General features: G+C 41.8%; 1 protein-coding gene across 7 annotated transcripts in view; it reads right to left on the bottom strand.

Moving 5' to 3' along the window:
* The window catches only part of apbb2b (amyloid beta (A4) precursor protein-binding, family B, member 2b), a 50439-nt gene that overhangs the window by 6814 nt on the left and 17643 nt on the right, over positions 1–25982 (bottom strand). For 6 of the 7 annotated variants that reach the window (XM_028595657.1, XM_028595695.1, XM_028595686.1 and 3 more), the window contains exons 2-14: positions 23469–23575; positions 21497–21563; positions 19160–20230; positions 13348–13592; positions 12463–12594; positions 11908–11979; positions 10841–10891; positions 9673–9758; positions 9204–9264; positions 5795–5941; positions 5005–5132; positions 1306–1420; positions 56–140 (exon numbers count right to left, since the gene is read on the bottom strand). In XM_028595657.1, coding sequence (XP_028451458.1) covers positions 56–140; positions 1306–1420; positions 5005–5132; positions 5795–5941; positions 9204–9264; positions 9673–9758; positions 10841–10891; positions 11908–11979; positions 12463–12594; positions 13348–13592; positions 19160–20230; positions 21497–21515 — 2212 coding nt within the window. In that variant the 5' untranslated portion in view covers positions 21516–21563; positions 23469–23575. The remainder of the gene's footprint in view (positions 1–55; positions 141–1305; positions 1421–5004; positions 5133–5794; positions 5942–9203; positions 9265–9672; positions 9759–10840; positions 10892–11907; positions 11980–12462; positions 12595–13347; positions 13593–19159; positions 20231–21496; positions 21564–23468; positions 23576–25982) is intronic. The other variant, XM_028595710.1, reaches the window with a different exon arrangement.

The raw sequence follows: 25982 nt of genomic DNA, 5'->3' as shown, positions 1-25982 counted from the left end.
CACACACACACACACACACACACACACACACACACACAGTTTATATGAAGCCTACCTTGTAAAGGTAGATCTAGTCCTGCCTGCATCCTGTCCTGGAGAGAGCCTGCCATTGCTTTGGCATTCTTTCGCTCTGTCATTATCTGGAGGAGAGTCAGAGAGAGAGAGAGAGAGAGAGAGAGAGAGAGAGAGAGAGAGAGAGAGAGAGAGAGAGAGAGAGAGAGAGGAGCAAAAGCAGATACAGAAGTATGAGGAAATGGCGTGTAAAAACAGAGCAGAATTGGTATACCGTGGCAGAGACACAGGGGAGGAGGGTGAAGAGAAAATGAAAGAAAAAATTGTAAAAGTGAAAAGAAAAAAAAAGATGAAAGCGTCAACACAAAAGAGCTCAGGAAAACCTCGAGCAGTTTCACCCCTGATACTGTCATGCCGTCTACTCATTTCACCTAGGGACTGCGCACACACACACACACACACACACACACACACACACACACACACACACACACACACACACACACACACACACACACACACACACACACACACACACACACACACACACACACACACACACACACACACTTCAGGGACACACAGTTCAAGTCAATGGTCATAACAACCTTTTTTAATGCAGTATAGAATTGAATTCGACACCACATTACGAGTCTCCATAAATAAATAAAGAATTAAAGATCTTCACCGACATTAAACGTATAAAGCAATAAATGTGTTTTATTGGGAACAAAAGGAAAGTCCATTAATTCCAAGCGAGTTCAGTAAAAAAAGCAGACACAATAAAACAAACATGGTTTGAATACTGTTCTTCTAACCCTGTTTGCATTCATCTGTATTCATCTAAGAGTGAACGTGTAGTGCAGAGAAAGCTCTTTGATAAATGTGTTTTGGGAGAAATTAACTTTGTTGGGCCGGAAATTTAGATGAGTTTAATCTTGTTTTGGGAATTTTTTGAGTACGGCAGATACTCTGTGCAAAGATTAAAATGTGTGCCTAGATTAAGTAATAGTAAATATGATTAAACAATACAAGCAGCACTCTTCATGCTAGACATTTTGAAAGTATTATTTCTCAGGTACCACAACTACTGGCGCTTGAGTAAATGTTATGAAATAGTATAGGAGCCACTTTCTTATTATTCAGAGGTGTTTCTGTTAAGTTTGTTTGTACAAAGAATGTAAAATGACCAAACATTATTTCAACAAGTTTGAGCTTCATCTGAGTCTATTTGCCAAATCCAAATTTGGCCTTGTGCCTCCACCCCCCACTCCTCCCGCCTGAACCACTTACCCGGGAGCAGATCTCATGCAGGCTTGTGGCGATGGCTTTGGCTGGCGTGTCACAGCGGAACACATGACATTTTAGGATCCTGGTGTTTTTATCCCGCGCCACATATGCAAAGTCCCTGGGAAAGAGGAAAACACAGGGTCAATAAAGACACACAGATTGGAGATGAAGATGAGAAAAAGGCTAGTTTCAGTACTACTCAGAGACAAAAACAATCTGAAGAATTTGTGTGTGTGCATGTGTGTACATCCCGGGTTTGAGACTGACAGCTATTGGAGACAGATGAGAGATGAACTGACCTTTACCAGTCTGATGAATACAGGACACACACACACACACACACACACACACACACACACACACACACACACACACACACACACACACACACACACGTCGATGGACATTAGAGATCAATAGAGCAGTGTGATGCAAGAGGGAGTTAAATGAGTGACAGCAGGGAAGACCTTTCCCCTGGGGCCAGTGGAGAGACTGAAGAGAGAGAGGAATGAAGATGTAGCTGCAACAAATTAAACCACTACAGCACACATGCGTTGATTTACGTCATTCACATAAAACCAATCTAAATAACTTCCTTCAGCTGTTTACTTCAATATGCCATGCAATAGGAAACACAGGCCTGAGGGTTAACAAGATTTCTGAACCCAGACCCTCAGGGAAAACTCTTCTGAAAAGATTCCCATTTGTGTGTGTGTGTGTGTGTGTGTGTTTATACTTTAAAAAAAAGAGAGCTTGTAGACAGACAAGGACAGAGGAGGTAACCTTTCACTTCTTACATCTGTGGGTGTGCGTGCACAATGCTACAGTACATCGTGAGCCACTTTAAAGACGAGAAAAATGAGAATCGGAGGAAATTAAACAATAAAGGAACGGCGGAGATGATGGAGAGATACTGTGGGAGGGATGAAAGGAAGGAATGTGTTTACCTCTCTCTGTGTCCAAGGAAGCAAGGGAGGAAAGGAAGCCAGTTAGTAGAAATAAAAGAGAGAAAAAAAAAAATCTTCAAACCAGCCCCCTACTAGGGGACAAAAGGGAAAGATGTGGCAAACAGGCACTCGCGCACACACACACACACACACACACACACACACACACAATATAACACAATAAGTTACATATTCTGTCATCTTCTTTGCTCTGACAGAACTACTTCCCAAAAAAAAGCTTCAAGAGCAGTGCAGGAAATGCAAGTGTGTGTGTGTGTGTGTGTGTGTGTGTGTGTGTGTGTGTGTGTGTGCGTGTGGGTTTAATGGGTGTAGCACATGTCAAAGCAGCAATGCAGGTCATACATAACCTCAAAGTAGAAACTGAATAAGGTATGAAGGAAAAGAGAGGAATAGCAGGACAGAGAGATGTTCTGGATGGGCACAATTAGCTTTAATTGGTTGCTGCTGGTTTGTGTTTCCTAAAACAAATAAAAGAAATTGTCTGTGAGTTTCTAAAAGCCACATAAAAAAGAAGCTACTGAGAGGGGAGTGAGTAAGAGTAAGGAATATAACGAGAGAAAAGTGAAATACTAGGAGAGTAAATTGGAAGTGAACTGCAGCAATGTACATGATAAAGATAAAAGCGAAAAGACGAGGGCAGAATAAAACACCCAGATGAAAAATAAAGATAAAAGTCAGAAGAAAAGAGAGGGAGAAGGAGATAGAGAGAGGGGGAAAGAGGAGTGATATCTAATTTTGAATATAATCTTATCATCATTGCTGACGCCCCTGAAAATGTCAAGGTTGCTGTGAGAATCTGTAATCTCTATGACGATAATGAGTTTCATGGCACATGGAGAGAGGGGGAGGGGGCACTGGGGTACCATTCCTATACTGACATAACCACTCCAATCTTTCACAGGAATAGAATAGTGGGTGTGACAGAGAGAGAGACAGAGGGAAATTCCTTACTCCAACCAGGTTTCATTTTTAAACCAAACAGTCCAACAACCCATAAATACATTTAAAAAAACATGGTCAAAGATGTGCAGCAAATTACTGCATACAGCTACTGCTATTTTTGCATTCACATCTGAAGTTTCTGAAATATAAACTGTGGAGTGGACTTTGGATACACATTTCCTACGATGAATAAAGCCATTTTAGTCATCAAGTGCTGCACATTTCATTGTTTGGAGCTTCTCAGCATTGCAAATAAATACTTTTACTAACACAAGATTCAGATTAACATATATGAATCCCTTTATTACGTAGTCTCTTTGTAATTGTTACAAGCAAACCACCCCACACGCACCCACATCTGATTTTTACACACCTGTGAAATTGTGACAATGCACACCTCACACTGGCTGTACATATCGACCCACAAACTACCTGCTCAGCAACATCCTCTACAGACTGAGGCCTGATCTTTCTTTTTCTGCTACTTTATAATAAAAGAAAGCAGCAGAAGTGATGGTTCCAAAAGATACCCGAGTAGATTAGATTAGTAGGAATATAAATATACTCACAGCTGTTTCTTTTCCTATTTTGGCAGGTAATCCTGCGACAGGACCGTCTGTAGACACTCACATCATCTATTCTTGGTGATACTGCAGGCGTGCACACACTCCTCAACCTGTCCGCTCCACACCCAGTGAGCACTAACTATACCTCCCCCTCTGGCAGCTTCATCCCCCTCTCTCCTGCCTAAACCCCTCTCTCCTCCCCTCTTTCCAACTACCTCCTCCTCCTCCCTGTGCTGCAGCTGAGGTATTCCCACTGCTCTGACTATACTGCTATATGTAGATGTGGCTGGTAGAAATATACTCGGAAAACACACGTTCCTTTTATCTGACAGGGTGATCTCATACATATACTGTAACATACGCCACTGCATGTGTGTATGTAAAATTCTGCAGTTCTGCATATGCCAAGAGCTTTTAGCCTAGCCTCTTTCCCTGAGTTCACTCCTTGCTTTTGTGTGTGTGTGTGTGTGTGTGTGTGTGTGTGTGTGTGTGTGTGTGTGTGTGTGTGTGTGTGTGTGTGTGTGTGTGTGTGTGTGTGTGTGTGTGTGTATGTGCCAGATCGAATTAAACAGAAGCTACCGACCTCTCCAGTCCACATCACCCGACTTTGCCTGATAACCTACATTTGATTTCTTCTCGTGCATTCAGTAGCAGCAGCGCAGAGCGCCCTTTACTGGTCGCCCAGCAGCACCACCCCACCGTGTTTGTGAATTTGTCTTTGAGCTAAACTGAGGTGAAAGCAAGGGACAAATAGTCAGATGGGATTTGTGGTGAAACAGAATAAAGGCCATTCTCACTCTCATCCTCTCCTTTGTACTGATGCATTAATCTTTCATTAGCATCCCTTCATCATCAATCATGAACTCCTCTCTCAGCTCTCTGCCTGACACCACACCGCACCAGTCTGCTGCCCTCAATTGTCACCCTGACCTTTTACTGAGTGTGTGTGTGACTTCATTTACATTAGTGACTAGTCGATCAATTAAAGTACTTAAAACTAAACAACAAAAGCCTCAATGATTCATCACCCAGATGATGGTTAATACCACTCTCCAAATATTTACACTACAGAAATGCTGAAGATGATTTAGAGCATGGCATGCATTCTGAGAAAACCACAACGTGACATCTCACACACTGACGATAAATCGCGAAGACAAGCAAAGGAGGATTATTCAATATTTAAAAGGGGGAAAAAAAAAGCAATGGTTGCCATGATGACTAACCTGCCATTGTCCCGGCCAACACCCCAGACCCGGATACTTGCGATTGGCTGAGAGTGAAGCACACTGCGGTCCATGGGGTCGACCAGGTTCAACATATTATTCTCCAGCACCAGGTACATGTCCTTCCCCTGAACAACACACACACACACACACACACACACACACACACAGAACACACACACACACACACACACACACACACACACACACACACACACACACACACACACACACACACACACACACACACACACACACACACACACACACACACACACAGTCTTCAGATGTCATCACAAAAACATGCAATGCTTATTTCCTGCAGCTCAAGACATTGCAAAAAATAGTAATTTAAAGGTCAGGTGCTTTATTTTACTTGCCTAAGTACATTTGCCTGTGTGGTGTGCAGTGTGTGTGTGTGTGTCTCTAAATAAATGATCAAACCTTAAAAATACAGGGAGTGGGAGATGAAAGGTTATTGAAAGAAGGATGAAGCTCTCTCTCTCTGTTCTGTCACTTCACATTAAACACAACCAACGCAGAGAGGGGGAAAGACCTCATAACATTGCTCTACTTCCCTCTCTTATTCTCCACTCCTCCCTCCATCTTGACATACATTTCAGGAGACTGTTGCCCTGACTAAATTCTTTTGCTCTTTACTTTGCTCCGCCCTTACCTTTTAATTCATCTTCCTGGTTTTCTACAAACACTCCTCCTCTCCTAAAAAACTTCACCCTTTGTTTTTTACAGCCAAAACAATACACATGAACACACACACACACACACACACCTCTCCCCAGATGCCGACAGTGTCTCGGATGTCATTCTTGCAGTAGGACAGCTGTCGGATGCAGTTGTTAACAGCAACACTGCTCTTTCCAGGAGCCAAGTCCTCCTCAGCCATTTCCACCCATCCCAGAGAGCGCACTGCAAAACACTGGAGGAGACACAAAGTCATGCTACTGTTACATATACAGTACAGAACTTACAGACATATCACAACTTATTGCACAGCACACTGACCAGCAGGTTTTTGTTTTAGGCTTTAATAAGGATTAATGGTCATTTTTTTTGCCCGACTTTAACATCTCCTGCCTGACACCCCTTGGGGGAGTATAGGCCGTCGACAAAGGACCTCCAGAGAACTCGGTTGCTGGCTTTCTTTTCCATCTCTGACCAGGTATATCCCATCTTTTTGATGTCTGTCTGAAACTCCCTCGGCCAGGTGTTTCTAGGCCGACCTCTCTTTCTCTTCGCCTGGGGGTTCCACGTCAGAGCCTGTCTGGTGGTATTCGACATTGGTTTACAAAGGGTGTGCCCAATCCATGTCCATCTTTTTCGTCTCTAGCTGGTGTATACTTTGTCCTCGTACACAGACCTTCATTTGTGATCTTGTCTGGCCAATGGATTTTCAGAATTCTTCTCATGCATCTGTTTATGAAGCCATAAAAATAAGAATCTTTCCGACTTTAATACTAATGTGTTTAAAACTTGGGATTTCGAACTGGCAGGATTCTGAGGGTAGAGCTAAACAATTTGAACTCCACAAAGATGAAAACCTAGATAAACAGATACAGACAACAGCTGGTAGATAAAAAGAGACTAAGAGAGGAGAGTCTGTTCTCATCAAGTATTCATTTAAATTCAGCAGTCCACCCAGAAAGTACTTTGCAGATGCAGAGTGCAGAGCTCCATGATGAAAGAGGTCAAAGAGGGAAAGACAGACAGCAAATAAAGGGAGCCACTATCAAACCAACCAGTGGCATCATGGTTTGTTGTGGGGAAATGTGTTCACGTGTGGATCAAATGCTCATATCAAACTGACTGAAATATCCATGCACATAGACATGCATGAAGTATGTTTGTCTTGTGTGAGTAGTAGTAGGACATCTACCTACTGTACTGTTCTTTTTCAAAACACACAGACGATAAGTATTACACAGCAGGACATACAGTAGCATCATGTCTTCAGTGTGGGGATGTTTATACTGCTGACTTAAAGCTAAGCGGAGCTGATGAGTGTGTGCCTCAATTATTCACCCTCTCTCACACACACATATATACAAGGATTAAAACACATGTGCAGACATGCACACACACACACACAGCAAGTCCCACAGTGCCGCTCTCTCTGCTGCCAGGAGTCTGGTGAAAGTTGTGTCACAGTTTCAGACCAGCAGGTGGTAGCAGTCACACAATGGGTTTCTTTATAAGGAGTTGTAGGTTTTTATACTAATATTTTAATGTAGGAATATGGCCCCTCTGTGTATACTACAGTTATCTGGTCAGTTTTCTAGACTTTGATAGATAGAAATTGTTGTTGAGTGAGATCTTGTTTGTATTTAACTTCTTTATTTGGTAGAAAAGGGATCGTTCCAATCTTAGTACTGCAGTGGGCCATTTGCTGGAAGTGTGTGTCAGAGTGTGTTATGGACCAGATGCCCTGACTGTAGGTCTGCGTTTGTGTCTGGTATTCATCACAACGTCACTGTTGCTAAGGATTGTGACTATTGCCAGACAAACACGCAGAGGGAAACAGACACTAGACTACTAGCTAAATCAGCACCACGTCATCAAGCTGAATGTTGACTTTAAACTCTAATCTGCGTTGCTTTTGATCTACTCAGCTATCTGTCGGAACCCTTATAAGAACTTCGACCTTTCTGCAATCTTCCTCAGTTTGTGACAGAATGAAATGACTCCGTATCAGATTAGATAAATAATTTATTTATTTTTCTGTTTAATTAGTTGAATTCTAATTTAATTTATACCTTGCGCTGACATTTGCTGGTATCAACCAAATGGGCAGGCATTCTAATGACTAATATGTCTTATTGATTATATCTCTGATTAAAAACTTTAAATGTCTCATTTGAATTTCAGCTTTGAATGTTCCTTGGTAATTAATGCACCAATGTGCAGCATTGAACTGTAGTTCCCAGTCCCACCACTTGGAGGCAGTCTTGTTTAGATATCTCTTCACTCAGATGAAAGCACAGAGAACACTGTGATCAACACAAGCCTCTTTCCGACCAAGTAGTTACAGGAACGTAGTTATAGGAACAGTCCACTTCTAAACAGTTCTACTAACTACTCTCCCCCAAAACTGGTTTTGCCATTTCCATTTGCACTGGCCAAGTGGCCATAGGAACTGGTAGGAGGGGTAAGGAAATGACTCAAGCACAGCAACGGTCTTTACAGTATTTAGTGCCACATACAACAACAAGCCAGCATGGAGGAGGCCATCGGTTCCGGTTGTGCCTTGCCGGGATCCTCATAACAGAGTTCGAATGGCGGCATTTAAAGACTAGGCTGGAGTACTTAACAGAGAAACACATAAGACTAATAAGGCTCCAGCGTAAAATAATCCCAGTTAATATGATGGAAGAAGATAGAAGAGCAGAGTGCAACAGGCAAACGAAACGACGGGTAAGTTTAACTAGCATTAACAATTAGCTGGTTGAATGTGTGATGTTTGTCTTATGAGTTAGCATACGTAGGCGAATTGCAACAGAAGAATATGTACCGTTTGTGTTTCAGACGTTGCTAGGTCACTAAGGGTTCCTATGCGGAAAAGGGAAAAGACCCTGCCCTGAAGTAGGAGCTGAAAGAGTTACAGGAATTGTTGTCAGAGGAACTTAATAATCCCCAAATTGGTCCGGTTGGGACACAAGAAAAAAAGGAGTTCTAGGAACGTTATGTTCTAGGAACTGCAAAAATCCCTCCGGTCGGAAAGGGACTATAAACACCACCGGTAAACAACCAGGCTTAGGAAATCAACAGACTAAAACATACAAAAGAAAATAATTTCAAGGCAAAAAGCTATGTGTGCTGAAAATATGGATTATATTCTACATATATTCATAAATATAAGCAATTTTTTGCAAAAGATAACAATCCATAAATACAGGTATTCTGCCAGCCACTCTAACATATCTAAAGTTTTTTACTGTTTAAATAAAGTCAACACAAAGAGGTCACTATGCAAAAGGCTGCATGTCTGGCACAAACAAGTCTGAAATGAACTTTTATCTAGCATTTAGAAATTTAAAATGTACTGTACAGATACATTACAATAGCTGCAAGAACAATGTGAATTATGACTTAATCTGCCTCGTGTCTTAAACCACAGATTACAAAAATAGACAAGCATTATGCAGGCGTTGCACTGAGGTCAAGTTTAAGAAAAGGATCCTTACCTTTGTTGCAGGGTCACTGTTGACATTGCCAGACTCTTCTTCTTCCACTGTTGGACGGTTCCTAAAAAAAAGTTTATATAATGTAGGTTGTAGTTATATGATTAGCAGTGTGCTAATATTACCATTGTAACCATTAGCTGCTTTATAAATATGGTTCCTGTCCTGTGTGTGAAAGCTACAGGCTACAGTCATTACACTAATAGAGAACATGGAGCCATTTCCTGAGTAGAAAAACTAACATCCGGCTTTGTCTGACTAACTCCAACTCCAACACTGATTAAACACAAGATTAAAGAAAGTGACTAGACAAAACTAAGGGAGAGATAGACAGAGATGCAGTTGAGTAGCACAGAGACACAGAGAGCAAAATATGTTTGATAACTTATTGCAACTCTGGTGGCTTGCAAAGATTCATGCGCAGAGGTAGTTTGATTTTTGTATCTGCTTGTGTGTCTGTCGGGTATTCCACCTTAGCTTGAGTGATGCGTAGCGAAGCGTAGCACCCTCAAACTCCTTCAGACTGGGGTCAGGGTTCACCGTGGCAGCTTGCAGGTCCTGTTGCACACAGGTGACATCATCAGAGTGTGCAAAATGACACCAAAATAAAACCCACATCTTTGGCCAAAAGGCAACCACCTTAAAGCCTCTTTCACACATGTAACCCGTAGTACTGTCTGCTAAAATGATCTGGGTTTGGCAGTTTTGTCATTCACACACAGGTCTCCTACAGTATATGAAGTAATAGTATATGTAAAGTATATAGTATATGAAAAGTCTGATCCCACAGGACATGACCCCTCCAGATAGATAAGAGCCTTGTCGTTTATTGTTATAGTGGAGTGGTAAAGCAGTTGAAAGTTTTTTTATTAATGCAAGAGGATGTTCAATTCATAATATTTCATGTCCACTTATTGTCTAGGTTTAATTTTCTGACAACATAGCTTGTGAATGTAGTTCTGTGCTTTTGTTCCAACTAGAGCTGTTGCAGATGTCCATAAATCTTACCACCACACTGCCTGAGCACCTTAAATAAAAATCAGATTGGCTCCTGTTCTAAAAGCAATATGTAAAACTGCCGGAACATTCACAGGTTACAGGCCATGTGGGAGAGGGACTAAAAAGACACAAGATGCTGGAATAAACCAAATGTAAATCTTCGACCCCATACAGTATACGCCAGCATGCATCCAACTGTGGGCGGAATGGCCTTGCTGGATGGAGAAATGGCGTTGGTGTGTTATGTGTAATGGGGCATGCTGCATCAAGGAAAGAAAGTTAACATATAGCATGTACACACAAACACACACACACACACACACACACACACACACGTGTGTGCACCCACATTCAGATCTGTGCCAGCAGGAAGGAAAGATGACAACATTTTAGCCACATAAGTAAAGAAAGAAACAACCTTTTGAGTGTGTTGCTGCAGCCATATAACAGAGATTTTTTACATATCAGGCGTGACAAAATGCTGTGGTTGGTGCAGTTACATATATGTTGAAGCATCAGCCACACATGCTTTTGCGCAGGCGGTGAATTTCTAGCACATATTGCATAACGGCACACACTCAAACAGTGTGTGAGGATAGACCAAGAAAAAGGCCCATTGACGTTGAGTGCATTATACTTGCCTTCCACACTTCACTATCAATCTTTCCGCCAACAACACTCCACCCCTGTTTCTACATACAGCATTAAAACACAAACACACACGTACACACAAAGTGGTAGGGCAAAGATTGGGGTCAAAAGTAGAAGGGGAGCAAGGGAAGAAGGACAGAAGAAGGCTGTTAGCTAACTAGTTCACCCCACGCCGCGTGCCTGTTGCAATAAGGAGCGATCCAGCAAAACATTTCTTAAATGAAAAGCTGTCAATCAAAATGTTTTCTCAAATGTTTCTTGCTCCTATTGAACGGTCACCTCGCTACTGAGAATCTATTGATTCTTGATTAGTAGAATATAAACAATACAGACATAGAGGACAGTCATTTGGAAAGTGACACCGTTTTCTGGATGATGGATCTGAAATGAATCTTACGTTCAGCCTTAATTTTGACAACAAATTCCAATCCAGTTACGTGCCAGGTCAGCGAAAAGATGAGAAAAATATTAAATTACAACTATAACCAAGATTTAAAAAAAGCCACTAAAAAAGAAGTACCAGTAAAAGATAAAATATCAAAATATATCAAGTCAATAATTAAAAAAATACAAGAATACAATAGTATGTCAATTTTAAGTTTTAAAGATAAACATGTAATGGGACTTAGTTTGACGTTATAAACGTATAGCACTTTAGCCTCAGTGTTTGGTATGTTGCACACAATATTATAATACAAACAACTATCTTTGTCCATGAATGCACACAAACTATTGTAAGGTCATAAGTCTTTTATTGTCTCCTGTGTGCACTGGAGTACCGAGCCAAACCAAATGAAAACATGTCACTGTCCGAATACTTACTGACTATACATATATATACAGTAATATACACACATACAGATGCTGTAGGTATCATTTTTGTCTATCTGTCACACACACACACACACACACACACACACACACACACACACACACACACACACACACACACACACACACCACAACTTTTGGCTATTGAGCCAAAAGAGAACCAGAAGGGTGGTTGGTAACAGAACAGAAATGAACAGAACGAGAGAAAGTTAGATAAGTATCCTACCTTGTCCTCATCTTCAAGATGCTGAGAGAGACACTCTGGATCAGGCATCCCCTGTAGAGATGTGGAACGAGGCTAAGGAGAGAAAGTGACATCCACCGTGTTAGTCTGTTGGATGTTTTGGCTCTTGTGTCACTGGCTAATAGTTGAGTAGTGCAGGTCAGTCACTCCAGATAGATGTGCCAGAATCTCATTCTGGCACATCTATCTGTCAACATCAGTCCATTCTCACTCGATCAATATTTTATCTACACCATGCTCCTCTCTATTAATCTTCTTTCCTCTCTCCGTATCCTTCCATCATTCTGCATGATTGACTGATTGATTGACTTAGTGTTCTTGTATTCCTGTATTCTGCTGCTAGACTGCAGTATTGATGGTCTTTTCTTGTTGCATATTTCTGCCAATCTGCCACTAATCTCAATCAGGACTACAGAAAAACAGATCAGACAGATAAATTGCCTAAAATGACCATATGGAAGCTTAAACTGAATTCTTACAACATTCTTAATACGGACGGTACAAAGAAGCAGAAAAAAACCTTTGTTGGTTACTCACAAAGTAGCAACTGTTGACAAATCCACATGTGGTGAGGGTGGGCTCGTGAGTGGGGAGAGGCTCCACTGAGCTGTCAGAGGTTGTGCTGCCCGAACGAGTCGACCCCCTAAAGAAGACCTCTGCCTGGCACGACTACACACACACACACACACACACACACACACACACACACACACACACACACACACACACACACACACACACACACACACACACACACACACACACGATTTGGGAAGGTTTCAGTTACTGTAGGACTGTTGCATTACACCACATTAGTTTGATCAAGGTGTACTTAATAAGAAGGCAACAGAGTGTACAATATCCACACAGCCACACAAAATACCCACATCTTATAACAGTCACTTTCATATTCATTTTCTGCTGTGTACAATTTTATTGATTTATGCTCATCAGATGCTTCAAATAAAGATTTTCATTTTTACAAGCGTGGAAAATTCCAATTGTAATAATGCTGATGATAATGACTAACAGTTATAAAAACACAATCTAGACTAATAATGAGATTTTCATTTTCAAATTGATTGCATCGCAATCATATGACAATCTTAGTTTTTCATATTTGCCTATCGTACGGCATACGTAAGTTTGACTTAATTATTATTGTGTTGATTTAAATCTGTGACTTAATTATTTTCCCATTGTTCCTCCTCATCCCTAAACATTGTAGATGGATTGTCCTCAGACTGTACTCCAACAACATTTTGAGCCCGAGCGCTGCCATAGCGACTTTTTGCCATCGCTTAAAACCATCTTGGGCGATCACAGTTACACAGAAAGATTGCAGATTTAATTGACAATTACAGCAAAAACAAAAGGCAAAATTTATGTCAGACCTAAAATGTGTGTTATTCTGTCTCTCACCTCATGGTCAGGAGTGGGTGAGGGGCTGAGTGAGCCCAGGGAGTGTTTACGTTGTGTGGAGACTGTGTGGTCGCCCAGGGCCTGGGACTCTGTCTGTCCAGGGGGTGCTGGGCGAGTGGCAGGCCTCTCCCACTGGGTGGTGCCTGTAGGAATGTGCCAGTAGTAGATCCCGGCCATGTCTGTGATCTTCTTCCATCCCGGAGGCAGGTCAGGGTCTGTCTGGAATGACTGCTCACTCCAGATATCTGGTGAAAAAAAAAATATTTGAATGGTTTATTGATAAACAGGGAACGGTGTAAATTGATTAAATGACAGACCTCTTATATGCATGAATAAACACACCTTAATGACTGCACACAGACATACAATATAGTTTTTTTCTTCCATATTATCAAATTGGCCTATGTTAAATGGAAGTTAATCCTAATAAAGACTCCTATACTGAATGATATCACCAGCTGACTGGGATTACCAGCATCTGCTGCAGCTGTCATGTGACAAGCCGTGTCTTTCATCAGACAACAACTGAGTAAAATCTGTTAAGCGCTGTTGTGCAACATACAGTACCTACATTTTTAAATAAAACATATCACACAGGCAAACAACTCCCAAATATACACAAAAACACACAGGCACAATCATTCCTCTCACATTTAGAAAAGTTCAACAGACGCAGATGCAGCCTCAATGAGTTAGCCCAAAGCAGAATTTAAATATATTTGGATTTATTCAACACAACAAAAAATGAGGATTTATTATTATTCGCTGGCCCACGTAACTGTATTAGCTTCTTTTCTGAACCCAATATCAAAACGTTCTCTCATTTTTATCAGTGTATGATCAATTATGGGTTCTTTTATTGTTTAAATTAGCTCATTCGCTTCCAATACTTCAGCCTCACCTCTGAATTTGGCGCCACAAGGTGGTGCCTTCCTTTGTTACTATGGCGATGTATGAGTGAAGACGTGCGGCTGCAGTCTTCTCTCCTCGGACTGACACAAATCAATAGAGATTTCACTAATGAGTCGTATGGTGCAGGTTATGTTATATGTATACTGCTCATGTATGATAAGTAAATATAGTGCCGTGGAGACCTGGCATTGTATGGTTGATGTTGTAGAATAAAGTATCAGTGCAGAATCTCCGTTCAGTTGTCTGTCGACTCTTGAGCTAACCGGCTAACTGCTAGCTCGCCCCACTAGCTACACCATTCACGTTACAACAAGGACAAGGACAATTAATCTTAAAATACCTGCACAAACTATAAGCTGTGTCCTAAAAGCACTTAACAAAACGAACAGATGATTAATTTAGACGTACTGGCTCAGTATGTATGGTTTCACATAGAGCTGGGCGATATATCAATATTATATCGATATCGTGATATGAGACTAGATATCGTCTTAGATTTTGGATATCATAATATGGCATAAGTGTTGTCTTTTCCTGGTTTTAAAGGCTGCATTACAGTAAAGTGATGTAATTTTATGAACTTACCATTACCACCGTTCTATTATTGCCTTTACCCACCAAGTCATTGTATCCACATTACTGATGATGATTATTATTATTATTATTATTATTATTATTATAAATATGTTGTTAAAGCGCCAATACACAACAATATTGTTGCGGTATCGATAGAGGTATTTTTGTCAAAAATATCTTGATATTTGATTTTGTCCAGCCCTAGTTTCACATAAAATTTAAAAACTTCCCTTCCCTAGCAGAACACAACAGCATAGAGCAGATGGCTGTTAGCATAATATATCTGACAGTGATTGAATGTCAGGGAAATACAGCATTTACCTTGAAAACACACAGATTACTTATATTATTTCTTCTCTTACTCTTGTACTGTCATGTCATCTGCAGGTTCCAGTTTCCTGGCAGTCAAGCTGGCAGAAGCACACACACACAGAACTATTGATGTCATTTTTGTGTGTGAGAAGTTGATGTAGTCGCATAGGTAGTAAATATGATACAAAACTGCATTAGGTGGTGTAGCAACTCATAAAAGGTGATATAAGCTCTGAGGGACTGATCACTCGGTGCTGCGTGTGTGTGTGTGTGTGTGTGTTTCGTGCAGTTGTGTGATTGCACAGATTTCTCGAACTGCTGACCATGCTGATGAAACACAGCCCACGGGCCTGTCGCCACGACAGCAGGCCATATGTCATCATGCCGACTGAGTCGGTCCAGATTGAGTTGCAATTCAAACACACACAGACACACACACACAGTTATTAAGGCTTTGGTTTATTTAATGGAAAATAAATTACTCAAAAAGCTTGGCAAAATGCACACACATTCTTGGCAAAAGCAGACATCCCTTGGGGCTTAAGACTGTGCATTAGAGCAAGAAGCTGTGAAGCAGTGCCTTCTGGGAGTTGATGTCTTTTATGAGCAAAAATGGGTCAGAGCAAATCATACTACAGAGTCACTGTCTGCTATGAGTGAGAGAGAAGATGGGGATTCAGGGAATGGGTGTCAGTAAGAGATGAACAGTCTATTGGATGTGTATCAAAGCAGAGAGAGAGAGAGAGAGAGAGAGAGAGAGAGAGAGAGAGAGAGAGAGAGAGAGAGAGAGAGAGAGAGATTGGTGGTATATCATGGCTTAAAGTTAGCAGTGTCACCATCTGCAAGCACAATGGCAAGTGTGGAATTAGAAGGAAAAGCATGCTAACACTGAGGATAGGAATTGGCGCGCACCTATGCAGCTCATGGAAATGTGCCACAGCAGAGCTACGTAGCAGTTAGCCTATAATAGCCTCAGTTAGCATGCAGCTCCATGCCAGAGCAGAGATGAGCAGAGGGGGAGGGGAGAACAGTGAGCTTCTGGAGCAAAACACACACATGTTCTCTCTGTCAAACAACACGCACACACCACTACGACCAGACTGATGCACGCCTTCACCCACAAATACAGCATGCACGGACCACAGACTCCTGTGGCAGATAATTAGAGAATGATACCATTACAGAGACTTCATCCCTGTGTTGCAAGAGACATGCACATACACACACACACACACACACACACACACACACACACACACACACACACACACACACACACACACACACACACACACACACACACACACACACACACAAAAAACTCTAACCCCCACACTGTTTCCAGCCGACTTCCAACCGATGCACCTACCCTCGTAATTGACAATCACAATGGCCAGCATGTAGTCTTTCCCCAGCATCATAGCTAGCTATCTGCCTCTCATACAGCAAAGCCCAGTGCTGTAACCAAACGAAGAACCCCAGACAGCGATAGAAAGAGAGCGAGAGAGAGAGAGAGGGACACTGCAAGAGAGGGGAGGCAGAAAGGCAGGGAGAACATGATGTAGAAAGGGAGGCAGAGAAGGAGAAAAGAGAGAGATTCAGTGCTAAAGATGAAGGTTGTGTATCCCCTGCAGCTGAGCTCTGTTTGCTGTTGTTGTCTTTCCTTCCTCTATCTGGAGCATCAACAACATCAACAAATAAGCCTGCCCTCCCTTTCCTGCCCTATGACAAACATATGCACAGGCACGTATTATCAAATGTCTGTTTATCACTTTCCCCCCATTTTTCCACCTTGCCTTTACCCTCTCTTGGTTGTCCTGGCAACCCCCAAATCATCTTTCATTCAGTATCACATCCAGTGGAGGTGCAAGGAGGAGGCGCAGAGTGGAAGGGAGACAGAGTGGGGCTGATGAACGGAGAAAAAAAACGCTATGAGGAGGACCCTGATATACTTAGGGTGGGAAGATTGTTGAGTAAGTGGGTGACAGACAGAGAGAAAGAGAGAGAAGTAACACTGAATATCACATGTTGCTGTACTGCACTCAAAGGGCTTGCCATACACATATAAACATTCAACTCATGTTTCCTTGCAAGTGTTACAATGCATGTTGTGTGAGAATGCAAAAGACCTCTTTAAATGACCTTCCTCGACTCAGCGTGTGTGTGTGTGTGTGTGTGTGTGTGTGTGTGTGTGTGTGTTTTTGCCTTCTCTGTGTGAAAGCAGTATCGTATTGGCCCTCTAAATCCACAACATCCACAGAGGAATCTGACACACACCTGGGAAAACAATACGGCTTTGTCAATATGAGAGAGCGAGAGAGGCAGACAGGATGGCACAGCAGTAGGGGTGACTATATGTTATCGATATTGATAAATTCAACATGAATGATGCCAGAATCATGATTAGGGCAATACGTCTAAACTAGTCTCATTCACGTCTCTATCCCATGAGAAAATTATGACTTTGGAATGACATTTTAGACAAAGACGAGCAAGAGGAAATAAGGACAAAAGAACACATGGAAAGTAAATCCTGGACAAGCTGCTCAGAATCATATTTGCTGAGAAATGTAATGCAGAGGATGCTCAGAGCTTTAGATTCAAAAAGGGACAGTGAGTCATCAGAGAGCTAGAAGAGAAGCATTCTGGGAGAAAAAAGCAGCGAGGAGGATCAACAGCACAGAGCACTGCAACTCTCACAGATTGAGAGGATGGTTTACAGCTTGGCTACAGCTCAGAGGTCGGGGGCTCCAGAGGAGATGGATGGGTTTAATGCTGCGTTCCATTTAGTTCGGAAGTTGGAAGTCAGAAGTGGAAATGACGTCACACCAGAATTGACCGCAGGGGGTTTCTAGCCATGTTATTCATTGTTAGCTAAATAAAGTTGATAACAACCCACCTTGTGGTATTTTGAGCATGCAAACACCATAGCAACAGGTCCACAGAGAGACATGTTCGATTGTGATGTCGGGGTTGGTGAGGTTCCCCCAACTTTCCGAGAAGAGAAATCAGACTTCAGGGGGCGTTCCAGTTGGTATTTCTGACTAGGAACTTGGAAATTCCAACTTCCCAGTTCAACTGGAACGAACCACCAACCAAGAAATACAATGACTTAAACAGACCTTCTGCAGAGGTAGGCAGGAGATGATGACTCGGAGGAATTAACTTAACTTTAGTCACAAAATGCACAAAAGTTCTGCCTTACTGTATGTACTATAACATCAAACAGTAGAAAGAAAAAAAAAATATATATATATATATATAAGTATATTCATTCTCAATGCAAGGTAATGGCACTATAACTAATTTATAAATTAATTATAGATTAATTAAAATATTTTAATTAAGTTAAAGCATATTTGTGTTCTCAGAAAAGATTGAACAGATGCCTAACGGACAGATGATCAAAAGCAGCTATTTTGACAATCAATTAACTGTTTTTAAGCAAAATTGCCAAATGTTCTATAATTCCACCTTCTCATTTGTGAAGATTTGCTGCTTTTCTTTATTTGATGTGATAATAATAATAATGAAAATAATCATTCGTTGCAGCCCTATTTTACATCTATACAAATGTTAAGTCATGACTATCCTGCAAGCCCCTCTTACACACACATATGCACAGGAAACAGGACTCAGCTGATCTAGCCTGCTAATCCCCCCTGAGGTTACAAGGGCACTTCCCTTTACTGGAGGCTGGAGTAATTGTTAGTCCGTTCCAGCAATGTCTGAGTTCGGAATACACACACACACACACACACACACACACACACACACACACAAACACAAACACAAACACAAACACAAACACACACACACACACACACACACACACACACACACACACACACACACACACACACACACACACAAACACAAACACAAACACACACACAGTCACCATAAATGGAAACACACACACACAAACTATTCCAAACATCAATATAAATGTCAGTGTCTGTGAAGTTTACTTTTTGCAGGATGTGTTGTTTGTGTGTATTAATGTGTGTACCTGTCTCTTCTGGAGAGTTGCTCTCCTGGGACAGTGTGGTCCAACTCAACTCTTCGTCACTGGGGTTCAGATTTTGGATGCGGTTCAAAGCACAGTCTGTCTTCGCCCCAGTCCTTCTGTCCTTCTTCGTCTCTGGAGAGGAGGAGGAAGAGGAGGAGGAGCAGGAGGCCACTGAGAGCAGGGGTGTGTCCTCTGGGCTGGCCTGCTTAGGTGGGGAAGGAGGAGGAGGCACCGGGGATTCCTTGCCTGATTTGAGGAGCTTGAAGTTGGAATGGAGGTCAGAGATGAGCTCCAGGCCTGAAGAAACTTTGTGGTTCGTCAAAGGAGACTCACTTTTTATGATCAGTAAAGGCTTATTCTCCTCGTCTTCCTGCTCCTCTACTACCACCTCATCTCCATCTTCCTCAATCTGTATCTTTGACATCATTTCCTTCTCAGACAGAATGCTGATGTCATCACTCTCCTCTGCCTCAATGTTCAAGTCAAAGCCCAAAACTGTTGTGTTGCCGTTCACATTGAGCTCCACAGTCGTGTTAATGTTACAGTCTATGTCTAATTCAGTTATCGGCTCTGGCTGTGCGTCAGTGTTAGTGTCCGAGTGCAGTTCAACGTCTACCTCAATTACATCATCCTCTCGGTCATTATTGGTGAGAGTGTGACTGTCATCCTCTTCAACTGTGTTGACATTAAGGTCATCTGCTGTATTTTCAGACTCCAGGTCCGTCAAGTCAGGGCTGGTTGTGTTTTTGTTGTGATCTTGACCGGCTTTACGAAGCTGGTTCATTCCGTTCTTGGCTAGTTTGGGATTGTTGGGTGTTGAAGAATGTGAAGGGGATAATGGTGATGATGAGGATGATGGCGCTGCTTCTCCGAGGCCCATGGCGGCCTGGATACTGGTAAGTGCATACTTTTTGCGACACTTGGGCGGCGTGGCGGAGCCCTGCTTGATGACATCGCTGCTCAGCAGCTGGTTGTGTGAGGAGCGAAGGCTGAGTGAGGTGGGAGGCGTGGCAGCGGGGCCATTACGATTGGTCACATCTACTGACATCATCGTGGCACAAGACAGATCACCTGAAAGAGGAAGAAGTGAATACGTTTAAATCCAAACGTGCGTTAACATAAACACAATATAATGGATTAGCTTTCAGAAAGGGTGTCTCATTGCTTACTTACTACTGCTATTTGCATTTTGCAGTTATTCTTACATAGTAATGCAAAAGACAGGTGCTGTGTTTTAGGATATGTTTCCAATAAACAAATAACATTCTTGCAGAAAAAGCAAACAGTGTAAAAGAGAACAGATCATATTCACTTTAAAATATTAATACAATATTATGTGACGTTTAGGCTCGCATTGCCAGATCTCCACAGCGCTGTGTCAGCGCTAGAGTACGGTCTGGTCTACACCGCTTATCTATTCTGGGATAGGGGAAAAAGAGCTCTGGCTTGTTTGTATTTCTTTAAACCAATCACAACCGTAGAATAACTGCTATGGCGTCAAATGGACTATTAACAGATTTTTATAAATAGAATTATTATAAACTGTATAAGAGTGTGCAAATATTCATGATTGGCTAACTGCATGAGGACAAATTACAGAACAAATATGCAAGTTTACAATCATTAAAAGGTGCAAAAAGCCTAAGGAAAGAAATATATCCAAGCATGGAAAATATACAAGGTTTGCTACTAATATTTAAACTTAATTGGAAAAAATGCTACAATAGTAGATAAACAATGATACAACCTGGGGCTTTGTTTCTTTTAGTTTGGTATGCACGATTATAGAAAAGTAATTAATCATAACCAGAGCTTTAATCAGAAAGAGGTCAACTCAAGTCTACTGAATGAATTCAAAACTCCTTACAAGGTCTGGTGATATTCTGTTGATTTCTTATTGTCAACAAATCCCAATAAAAAGACTTAAAACAACTAACAACTACTAACAAGTATTGCCTGTATAGCCAAAGCCTGATGCAGCATACAGTGGTGTTTTCCTCCTGGTTCTGTAAATACAGCTGAAAATAGTCAACAAATACACTATTTACTACTGTACTGGTTTAGTAATGACTGCTAAAAACTACAGTGCCCAGCTATTTTAGGAGAACCACAGACAGGGTAGGGAACGTATTGAGAGAAGGACGGAAGCATGGTTGGTTTTGGCCTTTTTTATGTGATTTGTTGATGATGAAAAAATACAGACTACTGCCAGACTTAGCTTTTATATTCCTGAGAGATAGTGAACCACTCAGCGTGAAGAGGTGTGAGTATGGAGCATATGTGTGTGTGTGTGTGTGTGTGTGTGTGTGTGTGTGTGTGTGTGTGTGTGTGTGTTACCTGACATGAGTTCAGTCATAGACCGGGGCTGGTCACGGTTTAGGGTTCAGTTGGCTCAGCTGCAGATCTGAACACCACAGAGGGGATAAAAAGCAAAAGAATGATCAGAAGAAGAATGCAAAGAATCCTGAGCACTTCTTGGGTTGCCCTCGGAGACCACATTCATCCATGTAGAACCCAACTACAGCGGGTTTCTATGGAGACAACATAACACTGTGAGGTAGAGAAGGGACTCCAAACACCATAGAAATCATACAAATTATAAAAAGGCATTCAACAATCATATACAGAGAAGTAATGAATTCATGGGGACTGTTTGTTTGGTGAAGAATTGTTCCTTGTGTTATGCACTTCAGCTCTACGTGATTAGCCACTGAATGTACAGAGGACAGTGTTTTTTTTCTGTCAATAAAATCTAAGGTAAATTGAGTATTTTTGTATTTTGTATACATTTAAAGATGTAGTAGGTAAAACTTATAAAACCAACTTTCTGTCATATTTGCTGACCCTGACCCTATGTTCCAGTAGAACTACATGAAGCATGTAATTTAAAAAAAATCCAGCTCCTCTGGCACCACCTACAGCCTTTAGTGCAATTTGCAAAAATCCACAGCTCCCTGTTCAGATGCACCAATCAGGGCCAGCGGGGGTGTCTAACTGCGTGTCAATCACTGCTCATGCACACGCATTCATTCTCCCTTGTGGGGGGAGGGGCTTAGGAGACCGTTTTGGGCTTGAGCAGAAAGGGGGGAGGGACTGAGAAGTTGTTGATGTAAAAATTTTTTGGCTAAGTCCTGGATCTTCTCAATCCTACCTACAGCACCTTTAAAAGGTGAAGCTAAGGTGGTACCTAACAGGTGGGAGGGGGGTCACAGCACACAGATAGGTGTTCCTACTGGATTATTTTATGTGTTTAGAAAGTTTTAAGTTCATCCAAAAAACAATAATGGCCGTTTTACAGTAGTCGCAGCCAAGCTGGCGCGCGCCATCGTGATAGCGCGCGAGCAGAGGTCGCGCACCACTCTTCTTCTTTTTTTTTAGCAGCACGCAACAAAGCTGAAACAGGAAGCATGAACAAGCTCTTAGGCGCAAAATTACGAATCCCACTATGGCCACGCCAAGACCCGCCCTACGAAGCAGCTCGATTGGTTGGGGTTAGGCATTTCACCTCGAGTGGTTAAGGTTAGGGTTCGGGGATTGGTCAGGGGATAGGACCTGTACATGTAAGCATGGACGCCTGGCCAATAGTAGTGTGTGAATGCTATTAAAGGGCGGGTCTTGGCGTGGCCATAGTGGGGGAAAAAATATCGCCTCCTGGGCAACCAGATGCCAGGACTCTCAGAGTGACTGCAAGTCTCTCTTGTAAACTTACTGGGTTAAGAGGAGTTCTTTTATGTTAAATGAAAGGCGTGATCCGACAAAGTAGGTCATCAAATCAAGGATTGATGTCAATGCTGCTGCCAGTTCTGGCCATAGTTTATCTTTTTCTTCTTCTTCTAGTCCGTAGAAAGAGCAAAGTCGGTAGCCTTTCCTCATTAGCGCTGTTCAGGAGAAGATTGCCACTAGTGTCGAGACCACAAGCGCGGGTATAAATAGTTACAGCGATTCCATGACGTCACATTTGCGCACGCCAGCTGGGATGCGGCTACTGTAGAATGCCCTTAAGGCTCCAATTCAGCTTAAGTGGTAGACCTTATATATGCTCTGCTTTAGTTGCTTCAAAGTAAGAGGATTTATAATGGCTTGTTAGCTTTTTTTTTTTTTTGCTCTAAAATGATTTAAATACCAAACCGTTGCCATGCCTGAATACCATTCCATATCTATTGACAACACCAATAGCAATGCTTGTAAATAATGAAAGCAACTATATTTTCAGTTATGACAGAGAGAACAACAATTCCTGAAAGCTTGGAGGGTTTACAAGAGTGGATTTTTATGTTAAAAACATAACGACTTCAAAGAAGCTACTTACCAGAGAACTAAGGGCTGTAGGAAACTCCAGGATGTAACGCGTCCATACTGGTAGTCAGCGGTTCTCTCTTCATCCAATCACGAGGGCGTCACTGAAGCAGTGGTGTCCTGAGGGAGAGACAAACATAAAACAGGATTAATGAGAGAGAGAAAGAGGGAGGGCTGAACAGAGAGAGAAAGAGGAATGCAGGACACCAGAGGGACAAATAATAAAGACACATCAATTATTCATAACCTTAATCAAACATTAATACACAAGGATGTGTGTGTGTGTGAGAAAATAAGGCTCATTTCATATAGAGCTCATATTTCTTTCTTTAGTGCAGTCTTGCCAACCCTTTTCTGACTGGAACCATCATAAACTAAATGCCACAGGAGACTTGTAAACTCCCCGTACACTGATTTCCGACAACGCGCACACACACACACACACACACACACACACACACACACACACACACACACACACACACACACACACACACACACACACACACACACACACACACACACACACACACACAGCAGTCGTGGCTTGTGGACAGTTCTCACCAACACACATGCTATGAGTAGTGGAGAGAAAGACAATAAGCATAGTTAGAATGGACCATAAAATTCCACTTATTCCTGGCTGAGGGGCTGGAAAAACACCTGGAATGATTTTGGGGAATAAAACTGTAACAGCTGAAAGAAATGTTATCCCATGGATTTTTTTAGTTCAACTAACAGCTGACAAGAGCACGCCATTGCAAAGAGATAATTCTACATTTCTAGTAATTAATCAACCTCATTTACAGATCTAATCAATTAAAAAGCACACAATCCCCTGCACCACAGCTACAGAGGTAAAGGCAAAAATGTGCTGATGATTGCAAAAACATATAGGCCTAGACATTTAAGTGCATGATGATCAGGCAAATCCTCAAATGGCAATAGCAGTCAGTGTTATTGGCCCAGAAACTGAAACTGATCAGTGTGTCATTTCTCAGTAAAAAATCTGCAACTCCCAGCATAAAGACTAAACCAGTGCTATTTTTGTCTCTTGTCTTCCCTCTTTTTGATTGTCTGAAGGTGAGTGATTTATAGCGTGTCACCTTTATTAAAAAAGCAGCAATAATGTTGCTATTTAAAAGCCTAGCTATATTTTTGGCATTTTGCATTATTGATCACAAAGTGGAATGCAGTTATTCAACCTGTCGCATCATCTCATAACTAAACTGAGCATACAGTATAAGCCATTGTTGAACACTAGTAATGCAAGCCGCTGAAAGTCAATATTATCGGAGCAGAAACTCTAAGAAAACATTTACAAGCCTGTGGGAAAATGTCAACATTAGGCCATGTGTCATGCAGTCGAGATGTGGACATTTAGAGATGAGATTTAAAAAGGAACAAAAGAAACATGCATACTATTTTTCTTCCCAACTTGCAAAAATGCAATGTCAGATTTTTCCAATATCTCGCAGCCCTAGTAGCCTGGCTGACACCAGACCCTTCTCGGTTGTAACTGAGAGTGGGTCTGGGAAAGATTAATTCACAGCTCGTTTCCAAAGGGGCGTCACCAACGGAAACCCCTCAAATGCCTCTGAGCGCAATTGGATAGTCCTTCAACCAATCAGGGTGACGTAGCAGCGACAGCGGCATCAACGGGTTGCTGCACTTCGGTGGCCGTTCATGTATAATGTAAACAAAAAGCTGCCAAGGACAGGGGCAAGGAAGGATGATATAGAAAGTGATTCAGAAAATAGCTGGGAATAAAATTAGAAGGTATGCTTGCTCAATTCCTTGAATCCTGCTGCAACAAGTCTGCATTCCTGGAAACGTGTGCGTGTTTGTGTGTGTGACACAGTATTTGTATGAAGGGTTGTCTACACTTAAAATGTATGAATCAATTCCCATGACATGTTGATGCTGACTTAGTAATACAGGTTGGATGTTGCATGTGTAATCAAGGTCTACTACCCTACTCTAAGTACAAGAGTCATTGCAAGTAATAAGGGTGTTTAAGGATGTTCACAGTTATATTAAGTAAACAGTGTATGGAATCGCTTTATATACATAAACCCCTACTGATCCCATACATCCAACATACAGATAAAGCTAATAAAGAGGGTTTTGGTGGGGGAGGGGGGTTAACATTAACATAAGGTGATTGGTTGACAGCAATTTATCTGAGCAGGTGTTTTACTTGCTAAAGTAAAAATCATTTTGATGCTACACTGACTTGTAATAGGAAGAAAACTGGCTGGGAGCGGCGTCAGTGTCATGCCAGAACCGTAGCAGGGCTAGCGGGTAACGGAACCGGGTACAGTGTCCTCTACGGACACCATGGCAGACGTGAAGAGACCGAAGGAGACACGGAGGAAGCCATGAAGAGAAAAGGAGAGAAAGTGACAGAGCAGGAGTAAAACTTGGACGGGCTTTTACTCAATGGCGAGTGTTTCCTGAAATAAAAAGGCAGCAAGAAGAGACATCTCGCTGTTGGACTAGTAAGTCATATTAGCTGGCTTGCTAT

This window comes from Perca flavescens, chromosome 2 (genome assembly GCF_004354835.1).
Source record: "Perca flavescens isolate YP-PL-M2 chromosome 2, PFLA_1.0, whole genome shotgun sequence".
NCBI classification, from domain to species: Eukaryota; Metazoa; Chordata; class Actinopteri; order Perciformes; family Percidae; genus Perca; species Perca flavescens.
Note: the sequence above shows the minus strand (reverse complement) of the source record. Positions and strands in the feature narration are given on the sequence as shown.